The sequence below is a fragment of the Canis lupus genome, chromosome 17 (genome assembly GCF_048164855.1).
Source record: "Canis lupus baileyi chromosome 17, mCanLup2.hap1, whole genome shotgun sequence".
NCBI lineage: Eukaryota > Metazoa > Chordata > Mammalia > Carnivora > Canidae > Canis > Canis lupus.
In genome coordinates this window covers 5,271,687-5,284,433 of record NC_132854.1, presented here as the reverse complement: position 1 = coordinate 5,284,433, position 12,747 = coordinate 5,271,687, and the positions used below count along the sequence as shown (strand labels likewise).

General features: G+C 41.9%; 1 protein-coding gene across 3 annotated transcripts in view; it reads right to left on the bottom strand.

Annotated features, from left to right (window-relative positions):
• Positions 1 to 12,747, bottom strand: part of NALF1 (NALCN channel auxiliary factor 1) — a 625,228-nt gene that overhangs the window by 33,664 nt on the left and 578,817 nt on the right. For all 3 annotated transcript variants that reach the window (XR_012009753.1, XM_072782416.1, XM_072782415.1), the window contains exon 2: positions 1,010 to 1,181. Coding sequence is in view for 2 of the 3 variants with exons in the window: in XM_072782416.1 (XP_072638517.1) it covers positions 1,010 to 1,181 (172 nt within the window). In the remaining variant the exon portion in view is untranslated. The remainder of the gene's footprint in view (positions 1 to 1,009; positions 1,182 to 12,747) is intronic.

Here is a 12,747-nt window from a genome sequence, read left to right as displayed (position 1 = left end):
CTTAGGGGAGTAATTTGTTCAACTGTCTCTTGATATCCTATCACTTAGGACAGTATGGCTAACGCATAGTTATATGAATACGTGAGCTAGAATGAATTTGATAAACTCTCATGTTGAGCATCTCAACATGGTACCCTGTTTTGGGGGAGGTTCATAAAATCTAATACATGAAGGAGCCTTTCATATTTCTTGATGTTTATGGTAGCATTTTATCCTTAAACCTTGAAAATTAACCCTGCCGCAACTGAAGTCATCTAGTGACAAGGACACGCATAACACTTTTTGTACTGAGATAATGTAGAGCAACAACTCTGATTATCACATCATCATGGCAAAGTGTCTTATTCTCACTTGTCTACTCACCATTTATTTTTTTAAAAAAACAATTTGCTCTTATTCTTTACATCTTATTTTTGTCTAACTTATGTAATGCTTGTAAGTATCCAGAAATTGAAGGCTGATATTAGTGTTTGGCCCAGTCTGAGTCATTTGCTGAAAGAAGCAAACCTTGTTAAGGGGGACTATAAGATAAAATTGTATTGAACCTTTATTGTGCATCTCTAACGCACACATGAATACCTTAGGTAGACGGTTCTTTATGATCTTGATTATTTAAGATAAAGTAATGTAAAACTTCTCAGGAAAATAGTCTAATGTGAAGAAGATGCATAATTTTACTGGCCTTGTCACATCATCTGTTCTTATGTAATACAAAGATGCACGCAGCATTCTGTAAGTCAGATTTAAGCATATCTCATGATTGCTATAACATTTTCCCCTCAGAATTATTCCTTTGCAAAATTAATGCTTATGGGTCACAGGCACTCTAGACATAATGTGATCTTTCCTAACCAAGTTCTTTCAGGGCATCTCTGAGGAAAGCATGGAAACCTGCCAGGCACATCTTCAAGGTTACATCCATAGAAGGAAACAACAAAGCAAAGCAACGTCACCTAGGGAAGCAAACCACCAGGAGAGGCTGTGTGGCAGACCCTGCCCTGCACTGTACCTGTACAGATGAAACTTGAGAGTCCCCCGTAGATGACTTCATCATTGTCGGGCAATATAAACGGACACCTCGTCTGAACCTCCAAACAGTATTGCTTGCAAGGAATTGTCTTTCTGCAGTTAAACTGAGCGACTTCAAAGTACTGGGAACAGAGCCAGGCTTTGTAGACAATCTGAAAAAGAGAAGAATCAAAAATCGGGAGGGATGACAAGAGTTCTGTCTCTAACACAGGACATGCTGTACTGTGAGAAGCATGCTGTGGTGCCAAGTGGATCATAAGGAAACTCTCATTTCCAGAAAGCTCTTTTACACAATGCCAGCTGCAAGTGATAACAACGTAGCAACGAAAGTCTGCAATAGAGCAAAACGTTATGGAGTGAGTGAGCTTCTCAGAGAATGCAAAAGGTCACGTGGCTTTGGAGTTGATGGAGCTCGCTTGAGAAACAGTGGAGTTCATCAGAACCGGAAGCTTCAAAATCCAGTGATACAGAGCAAATAACCAGTGCGCGGTCTGTAGGCACTGACTGCAGGGTGCCCGGCGGCGACTCAGTCCTGAATAGGAAATCCCTCTAGCTGGGCTTCCAGGGGACACTAGATGGCGCTGAGTCCTCTGCCAACGGGGCCAACAGGCGGTGCAGACAAAGCCTGCCAGCCCCAGCTTCAGCCCCAGAGCCCTAGAACAAGTAGCAGTGGGCATTTACATTTATGACTCACATCAACTGCATTAAAAACCTCATCGTCCCAAAGCCCGGAAACAACCAGCCTGGTGCAGACCTCACATACCTCGATGTGTTTCGGAGTGAAACCTCATCAAAACCACAATTTGGACCTTTGGGATAGCGTAAGATCCACATGAATATGGGTTAAGAATTTAGTTAATTTGATAAAATGTGAAATGCTTATGACTTCATTTATCTCTTTGTTTTTAATAGATATTTAGGAAAACAAATATGGAACCAATACCTTTTTCTACCATAAGGAATCGAGCTGCACCTAAATCCAAATAAAACAAGGACAAAAATACCCATGTACAGTATAGATCACTATGACTCAGGTCGTTCCCAGATTCCAGGCACCGATGGTGGCTGTTTGTCTATTTCCCGGGTTAATAGCATTCAGGGAAGATTTTGTGAACTCAGTTTTATCTAGAAACGTGACTGGTTTACAGTTAAACGTACACTACGAGGTCTTCAACATTTGACAGTAAGAGCGAGAACAGCACTTAGTATTTACTAACTTCATACTCTGTTCTAAGCACGTTCTGTACTTTTTCCTCCAGGTAATTCTCTGCACACACTTGGAAGGTAACTATGAGTTGTGCTTTGCATACAAATAATAATTAGGAATGGGAGTAAATGAAAAATCCAGAATTCAAACCCACTCTCCATAGGATTCCAAATCCTGCATCTTCAGAATTATGCTATGTTTAATCTGGAAATGTTTTTTAAGAACTTAGGGAGTTGATGAATCAATCTGACATCAGCACCAAATTGCATTTGCCTGGCCAATGTCTGTTTGGTGTTGCAATTTTATTCATAACTTTGCATTAGTTTGATCAACATGAAACTTAATTCTTTGATCAAAGGTGCTTTGGTGGGGGTATAATGGGATGCATGTGAAATTCAGATATAGGCTAAGAGTAATTTATTTGCTGTCCTCAGTTATTTATTTATGTATTTATGTATCTAATTATTTATTTTAAGTAGGCTCCAAGCCCAATGTGGAGCCCAACGGAGGGGCCTGAACTCACGACCCTGAGATCAAGACCTTAACTGCAATCAGGAGTTGGATGTCCAACCAACAGAGCCACCCAAGCACCCCCACCTTGAAAGTAATTTATTTATAAGGGCTTATAACTCTTTAAAACTTGATAGGAAAATATACAAATAATTTGTACTCCCATAGGTCTTTTGAATAGGTCTTTTTAAATTTTTTTAAATTTTTATTTTTTTATTCGTGATAGACATAGAGAGAGAGAGAGAGGCAGAGACACAGAGGGAGAAGCAGGCTCCATGCTGGGAGCCCGACGTGGGACTCGATCCCGGGACTCCAGGATCGTGCCCTGGGCCAAAGGCAGGCGCCAAACCTCTGAGCCACCCAGGGATCCCCTGAAAAGGTCTTAAGATAATAGCATACATTAGGAAATAATACAATAGCTGAGGGAACCCCTAAGATTTCTTAAATTTCAATGTGGAAAGAAATGTAAGTGTGTGAATGTGGGCCACCAGGACAGAAGTGGCAGGTGGGGGCAGTGCCACCATGCTAGAAATATGCATTTCAGAAGAAAGAAAAGTGAATGGTTCTTCAGCTGTACTTGGGGGCAGTTGCAGATTGTTTTTCAAAATACCATTGGTACTCGTGCAATCCAACATAATATATAATACGATAGAGGACATTTATGATATAATCTAAGAATGGGATTTCTGTCTTGCAATTCCTGGTTCTAATTTCCTTTTCTCGGTTCTAGGGGTAGGAGTATGTATACAGTTCCAACAGTAAAGTTCTGTTTTGAGGAATGCTCACATTCTGTGTACTTCTGGGTTGTGAAAAGTAGAGTTACGCCTTTGCTTTTGGGGAATACTGCTCTGTAATTCCAGAAAGTTGCATGTAATGCATGGGCCAGACTGTGCACTTCTTATTCTGCCTCCTACTTTGCTTTTGCACCAATTTTTCAAATTAAAGTGGTTTTTGAACAGCAAGTTGCATCTTGGTCCTGGTAACCCCATTATGGGCAGGACTCTGTCCCCTCTTGTAGACAATGGGGTATCACAGATTGGAGACCATCCTGAAATATCCACATTCTCTTTGCAATCGGCATCATGCAACTGGAATGGATCCATTTTTATTCTGGTTCCTTAAATGCTATTTCAGCTATATCTCCTTCTCAGATTTTTCACTTAAAGGCCTAGTAAGTAATGAAAGCAGTTTTTATAAATATCAGGTAGTAACTCTGGATGAAAGTGTTCAGGACTCTGGACCTTCCATGGCATAATAACAACCTCTCCGGCCAGGTTTCAACACATCACCAGTTCTTATGCACTAACTCCAAGACTTTTAAAATGCAATGGAAGATTCCTCATCTGCACCTTAAACATCTTCTAAAATTTTAGTGCTGGGGATTTGATATGTCAGAAAGCAATTAGGGAAAGCTTTTTTTTTTTTCTTAAAAATTTTATTTATTTATTCATGAGAGACACACAGAGGCAGAGACATAGGCAGAGAGAGAAGCAGGTTCCCTGCAGGAGCCTGATGCAGGACTTGATCCCAGGACCCCGAGACCAGGACCTGAGCCAAAGGCAGATGTTCAACTACTGAGCCACCCAGGTGTCCTAATCAGGGAAAGATTTCTGAGCAGAAAAAGAAAGGTGAGGCCTTTACTGTTGACTTGGAGGGAATGACTGCCATGTACTGAAGCCAAGAGCTTTTTAAATGTGAACTCAGAGGCTAAAGACAAAAGGGAGAGGAGACAGGTACATGATGGTGTGGCATGAAGAGCTTTCTTGCAAGAAGAGATGTACCAGAATAAAACAGGCTATCCTGGGAGATCCTGAGAGCTTGTGCCAATGCACTGTGAGGAGGCTTCTCAGTAGGACAGTGTCAGAAGTGAATGGCTCTGAGATACTTTCTAACTCCCTTTTAGACTGTTCTGAAGAAGGGAGTCTGAGAAAGTTGGATGGTTTTCAGTGGCACAAAGCTAAAGAAACCAGATGATTAATTTTTAAAAGTACTAACGGATTTTCAAACAAAAGCACACAATGACAATAAATACAGCTGTCTTTTTTTTCATGAAAACTACCGTATGAAGAAGGTCAGGAGTCTTTTCTCATGATGGCTTCACTTTCTCCTCTCAAGAGAAGTATTAGGTAATTGCTTTGCTAGGTGTCACTCAATGGTACAAATGGTTATATGATGCTGAACAATAAATTGAGAAGGAAACAATGCAATGTGTAAGTCGATAAACTCATGGGTGAACTACGTTCACCCACACCCCTCCCCGAGGGCAGGGACTCTTGTGTCTGGACAGCAATGTTTGCCAGGTGACCCTGCTCACGAAGGACTTCTCAAAGGATCCCTCCACCTGCGTGCTCACCTCCACTCTGCAAATGACCACTGACTGTACAGAATGTTTGCTTGACAGCTGCCCATCATACAGCTAATAGGGAATATTCTCAAGTTATAGTCTACAAAAGCAACAGACTAAGGGATAAAAATGGCCTAAAGAAGAATGTCATTTTTACCGAATACCAGGATCACGATATTCTCTCTTTTCCCCAAACCATCTTCTCACTTGCTATTTGTTTCCCGGGAAAACTTCAAGATGTATTTGGGAAATATTTTACAAATAAAATAACAAGTACAGAGAATTTATAGTAGCAAACAAATGGAGTTCAGGTCTCCACAGCCGGACCAGCACTGTTTTCACTGGGTACTCTGGCAGCTGGAGCTCCCCTGGAGGATGCGGGAAGTGGTCGCCACCTGAACAGGTGTGCATCTCTGGAGTCACTGAGGCAGGGTGTTCCAGATGGAGAGGTCCTGGCAGTGGTCCTGCTGAGCCCTTCATTTTAAAGTGGACATCAGGGCCTCGAATGATCACAGTTGATGGCAACCTGGCTTCCAGGCTGTTGTTTTAATAATGTGCCATGTTATTTGGAGGCATCATTCACTCCTAACATCCTTCCCGCCACCCCTCCCGCCCCCAAGTCATCTCATTTCAGGACTGCACTTTGGAAGCTTTCCCTTGTAATTGCACACAGTGGGCTGTCATGAGCCACCCCACCTGCCCTTCAGGCTGACTTCTGGGTCTTCTCTGCATGCCTATCCCTGGGACACACAGGCCTATTTGAAGCTGTGAATAAGGACAGCAAAGAGAGAGGAGAGGAGGGGCAATCCACGGGAGCCTGGTCTACAGAACTCATCTCGTAACTCACAATGAAGAATGATGTATCTCAAAGATAATTTTCATTATTCAGCTGTGTTTGGGGTGTAATGCATAACCATGCATGGTTGAGCTGAGAATCCCAAGAGGTACAATGGGCGGTCAGGGGATGTTAAGCTATAGGACTCCAGAAGGGAATGCTTTATGTGGGTAGAAGGGTGACCCTAAAACAGTCACCATTTTGTTCCTTAGAAGTTATACATGGTGTCCTAAATAATCATGGTCAACAGGATTGCGGTTATAAATGACCATTAGCATCTACCATGTCTGGTTCTTATTACTTCTTTTGGCTCTGGACATTCCATTTGGATATGACTAATCTTGTGGGGAGCCTTTCAAAAACATAAGAGTAATATGATTCTAATAGAAACTGGGATTCTCATTTCTTTTAAATATGCTTGCCTTCCTCCCCCAAATCTGTATCAATGATTCAGAGTTAGATAGAGAATTATATTGCAACTATACATTGGCCTGCTGAAAAAAAATATCACGTTGGTTACAATATTTTATCATTTAAGAAAAATGTCAGGTATCAAAAATGGCTGTCATCTTCTACTAGGAGGTTGCTTCCCTATTTCTCCAAGTATTAGCAAGGACGGATTCTTTCTACATTTATAACATGTGTTGATACATTTTATTAGATCCTTCCCTGTTAGCTCTAATGCACTAGTGGCCAAGTTTTGAGTGTGTGAGGGTGAAATAACTGGTTATATAAGCAATAGTCTGCTATAGCAAGTGCCTCGGGCTAGTGCACTTTGATGCATGCCGCATGCTGTTGCAACTGTAAATGCAGGTAGAAGCCAAAATGAATGCTCACGTTCCTGTGTCTGAATGTCGGCTTTCTTTTTTATTTGTGTCTGTGTCTCGTGAAAGCACACTGCACCCAGAAATCAGAAATGCTGATGTATTCTAAGAGGGAAACAAGAAAACAAACCTCTGCCTAATGATGAGCTAAGGCTTCTGCAGAATACATTAAGAGATGGACAGTGTGCTGAGCGCCAGGCTCCTTGATCCTCCAATGTCAGCTCACCTTGTCTTCGGGGCTATGTCTTGGCTCTGTTTCCTAAATAAGATGCAGATGTCTTCGTTTCTGTCTGTGACCCACTTCGGGATCTTGTTATTCACTTGGTCTATTCCCCTGAACTTCAGAACTCCCCTAGCTTCCTGGCGCTGCCCTACATTTTGAAGTCCACCCGAAGCATGCTCACTACCATGCTAGCACCTGGGCTCACTCCACACAGGAAGAGAGGCCGGTCAGTAAAGGGGGTGAGGCCAGCTGGGCCAGTCTGCCAACTGGGGTGCTATTGCGAAGGTCTGTGGATATACATGAGATGATGCAGATGACAAAAAAAAAAAAAAGCCCACTTTATGGAACTTTCATAAATAGAGAACGCTCCATCCTAAACAAGCAGAGAATTTGTCCCCGTCTTCAGAGCTATCCAAGGGATACAAAGCCAACCTGGTTTCTCCTTCCCCTTTCTCCCTCATTTACACCTGCCTGGCTTTGCCCCCAGTTTGCTTGCCTCAACTTCTTTTCCTTGACTTGGCATCAGCCCCAACCACTCCACAGAGGCTGTTCTTTTTAAGCAACTTGGCCTCTCTGATGATAAACCCAGCTGCTAAAATCGATTGTTTTCTTATGTGACCTCTTGGCAGTATTGAACGCTACTGATAGAGCTCCTTCTTGCCACATCCATGGGACTCCAGCTATCCACTCCCTGTTGCATCCCCTGTCTGTGCCAGTGTCTCTGCTGTCACTGCTGTCCCTGGCCATTCCCCCAAAATGTTGGTGTTACTCAGGCTTCTGTTCTAAACTTTCAGGGCAATCATCCAGTCCCATGGTGATTCAGTGGTCATCTGTAAAACAGTGAAGCTAAAATCTTGGTTTGCAAAGTACCTTTCTCTCTCTCTCTCAAGCATCTGGTTGCTCTTGAAATGGTCCCTGACATGTTTCTGTGTCAGTCCTCAATCTTCTTAATCGTTGTGGGTCCCACAGTGGAATTTGGCGTCTTCCCTTCAGGGAGAGTCAAGAGTGAGAAAGCTGGGAGTCACACCTGACGCCTCCTTTTGCTCCCTCTCACAGCTGTTTGACCTCCAAGTCCACCTCCTAAACATCTCTGAGATCTACTCACACCTTCTGATTCCTATCACCACCATCACTCCCCCACCACCCCAGCTGTCACCATCACTAGACTGCCACATAGACACATCCACAGACCTCACTGGGTGACTTCAGGCATGGACTCCTCCTCCATGCTGCTCTCCACGCTGAGCTTGAGTAATCTTTCCACAATTGATGCGATTATTTCATTGTGCCACTTGAAATCACTCCAGGCCTCTGTACAGTACTCAGGAAGAAGGTGGAACTCCTTAATGGGCCCAGAGCATCGTGACTTTTGCTTGCCTGGCACTGGTGCTCATTTCTCTCTGTACCCTTCATCACTCTACTCTCTAGCCATGGAGAGAGACCTATGGGCTCACTAAACCTGCCATGCCCTCGTGGTCCTGCAGCCATGCTCTTCAACCCGTTCGACTTGCAGATCCCTTAGCCCAGCTGGTTCTTACCACCCTGTGTGGCCCCATCTGTAAGCCTAACGCACCTCTCAGGAACTGAAATGGACTGTCTCTATAGGTTTGCCCTGAACCCGAAGTTCCTTTATGTCTGCCTTCCCTGCTAGGGACACTTGTGCATTTTCGTGTCTCAGAGCCCTGGGTTGTCCCTTCCTCAGATTCTCATTGGAAAGTTATCCCATGGCCCTCAGGTCTTCACAGCTCTGTCTTGTGATGTGGTTAGTATGAGCCAGTCCCACTGGCTCTGGACCCCTGTACAGAATAGAGGCTCAAACCAGAACCTTGATGAGCTTCCAAGACAGTGAATCCTATGGATCCCTTTGAACTGATTAACTAACTCTTCTATTGGAGGCCAAGGAAATCCTTTGAAAATAAGATTTGGAAAGACTACTTCATGGATTGAACCTCACTCTCCAAACAGCTGGCCGTGTTTAGGTCCTGAGACACAATGGGGGTTGGGATACAAGCAGCCAAGGCTCCCACACAAAGGGGTGGCCGGGTGTGGTGGAATGAGCAGGGTTCAGGAAGGCTTGCAGAGCCTCAGAGGGCAGAGTTTACTCTTTACTTGTTTTTAAAAATGGACCTGCCGCTTTGGCCGAGAGTTTGGCTAAAAAGCTCTGGCAGACAGATTACGCTAATTCATGCGTTTCCTGAACTGCTCTATTGTACGCTCAGAAATGAATATAAAGATACTAGTAGTAGATGAATTAAGCTTACAGTGAACAGCCATCTCAGTGTCAGGAAAGATCTCTTTTAAGGATCCACGTTCAGATTTTCATGTTAGTGACAAAGACGCCAGGAGCTCTGCTATGGAAGTTGGAAAGAAAAGCATTTCTTTCATGGAGACTACTTCCCAGTCTCAGCCATGGGTGGGCATGGCTGTAGGAATAGGAATAAATGAAATTCCTTTTATAGACCATCAACCACTTAATACCTGGGGATGCGGCAGTATTTCATGTCTCATCATGCTCTAAACACACCATGTATTTAAACTTGGTCTCTACGAATTGCAGCAAAAGTACCAAGGACCTTATTAGAAATTTACAGCTTTAAAAAAGCAGTGAGCAAACACTTCAATATAAATTCAGTTTTGTGTTGCATGCCTTAGGCCAGTTTAGAATGTTGAAAAAGGTTTAAAAGGTGGGAAATCAGCCTTTTGAAGAAAGAGAAGTGAGTCTATAGATAGAAAATCTAAAACCAGTCTTAGGCATATAAAAGGATAATGTATTTACCAAATAAAGAAGGAAAGTGAATGTGGCAATGTGTCAAATTTCCCCTATTCTGTAGGACTCAGGTAGGACTACAAGAGCACTTGATGATTACTTAAATTAATGAGTGTCATAATCCGGAATCTAGAACATATTTAGAAAATACTAATGTATTCAGTAGAACTATAAGTCATCAGTAAATTCACCAAAAAAATTCAGATGTATTCATTTCTTCATAAGACTAAATAGAATGGAACTTACTCTTAATTGTCTCATTTAAACACACACATAGAAAAGGTCTGAAGAAAGTTAATGCATGACTTTGTCATAGTACCCAAAGTAAAATATGGAAAATCTGAAAGAATAAAGTTAGTTATCTATTTTCTAGTTGTTTCTGATACCATTTCTAACATTCTATTCTAATAATTTTACATAGTTGTATACATTACAGAACCATAATATAAAATGCTGTGGGTATATATCCAAATTTCCTATCTCCTTGCTGTATTGTCCGGATGTTTCTGAACCAACAATGCACAATGGCAGCCCTGCTTTACCAGTAGCAGATTCACAAGAGATATCAATTAAAACAATAATCTACCTTTGCTCAAAGAAGGTGCCCTGTCCCTTCGTTGAGTGAGATCTTTCCAGTCTTTATGTTTTCCACGGATGTGAGCACTTCTGATTTTGACATCAGAGTTGATGCAGAACAACTAGTGCCAACATCATGTTATCAGTATGGTTTTCTGCTTTATCCGAGAACGTTTGCTAGCAGTGAGGAGCAGGCATGGGGAAAGACGACCACTGCCCTTGTAGACTATGAGCAAACCAGTGCCTTGGGAGAGCAGTAGCCCTTGAAACATGCTATTTATTTAAACCTGATCTGTACTGATTGCCAGCAAAAAGTGCCCATGATCCTATTAGAATTTATAGCTTTAAAAAGTCACAGAGTGAGCACAAAACTACACAAAATTCCAATTAGGATACAGACTTACAGCCTGTTATCATGAAACAGAAGAAGCTAACTGGAACTTCAAAGGTATCGTTCAATCTATCTGTTAATCCAAAATTATTTCTTGAGAGCTGGCTATGGACCTGACACGAGATAAGTACTCTTGAGAGCAGGGGTGGAGGGCAGGTTAAAAATTTCATTAGAGGACATTTTTCCTGGCATCAAAAATAATGTCATCAAATGAAAGGAGACGAGGCAAGACATGCTAGGTGGCGTGTTCTGATCAGGGCTCTTGCATTTGGAGAAAGCAGAAGTCACTGATGATGGAAAGAGGGGAGGGTTCTGGACCAGAGGAGGGATAAGTCCTTGAAAGGGAGTGACATGGCTCATCAGAGAGAGGAAGAGAGTAGAGGCCGGCATGCCTGTGAAAGAAGCAGAGTAGAGGGCAGGAGGAAGATAGTGGTGAAAGCTAATAACTATTTACTACGATCGGTTTTCCTGCTGTGTCTTCAATGCATTAGCTATGTGAGAAGAGTGCGATTATTCCAACTTTACAAGTATGAAAAACTAGGCTCAGGAATCACAGCAACTTGGCCAGAGCCGCATAGCAGAATTGAGCAGAGTCGGGCTGAGAATTGGGGTCACTTTCCCCTGCTCCCATTCATCATCTGAATCTGTTTTATTGCACACCACCCACATCAGGTATAAACAAACACCAACCCCCAGGAGTTTCTGTGAGTTGTTCCTGGGCTGGGAGAAACCCCTCTTCTGGGGGTAAGTTTTGGAGATTCAAACTTTCTCTACACTTCACAATCCACTGCCTATTTCAATAAGACATTTTACCAACTGCTCTGCAGTTTATCCAAGAGTGAAATATTTTAAGGGCTGCAAAGGATCATGTTTGTGGTCTTATTGACACATGCTTGAAAATCTACCATTGATGACACAAGTAATACTATTGTTAATGAGGAAGGAACCAGAACTATGTCTGGAAAAAAAAAAAATGCCTCTTGCTAGAACTAACGGCTACCACCAGTCAGAAAGCTTATTTTTCTGGTCCTGGTCCTAAATCCACCCCTTTACCCTACACTGGTCATTTCTCCCATAAACATTTATTCAGCTATTATTATACAGAAGTGACATTAAATTGTATACATTTTAAACAATACTTGCTAAAGTTGGTATTATTCACTTGTTCAAAAAATTTTAGCATATTCTGTTACATAAATATTGATTTATAAAATATACACAAGAACCGTTGTATAATACACACACTATAAAACAGACACAAAACATAAGCTATTGCAAAGAATAGGATAGATGATAACTCTGAATAGAATTCTACTATTTTCCGGTCACATTCCAATGGATCATCTTGTGAATGCCCTGAGTGTGTGTAGCCCACTTATAAGAAACCTGAAATAGTTAAAAAAGCAATGATAAACTTTTTAAGTACTGGAAAAAGTCATGTCAGTTGTGAAATCGTGTTGGCCAGACATTTAAACTGAGCATTTGCTTGAATTGCACTAGCATATTTTAATGGATTTTATCTAACTGACTACACAAAAAATAAAATCATAATGAGGGCAAGAACCTGCTCTGTCCTTACTCATCAATTGAATAATCCACTAGTGGGGGGCTTGTTCTGGGGCAGGACTGGGTTATTTCCTGAATGATAAATGAATTCGTGCATACATAAGTGAGAGGTGAGTCCAAGTGGCATAGGCCAATGAGGTGGTCCTGCTCTATTTAGTAGAATTTATTTTCTTGACCAACACTTAGTTATCACTATTACTAACCCAGAAACTTGATGACATCCGATACTCCTGATGCACTTTTTTGAGGCTAAGCCATAGAAACTGGGCAAATAAATACAATTTTGGATAAGCCATCAGGGTGCTAAATTTAATGAGCACTAATAGTGGTAAAAGCTACTATTTCTTTGTTATGATTGGTATTACCTAGCTGACTTAGTTGCTAAGCCTTAAATCTGTGACTGCTAATACTACATTTATTGGCATCTTGTGAAAATTAAATACTTTGTTGAGTCCAAAGAATATTGTTAATAACT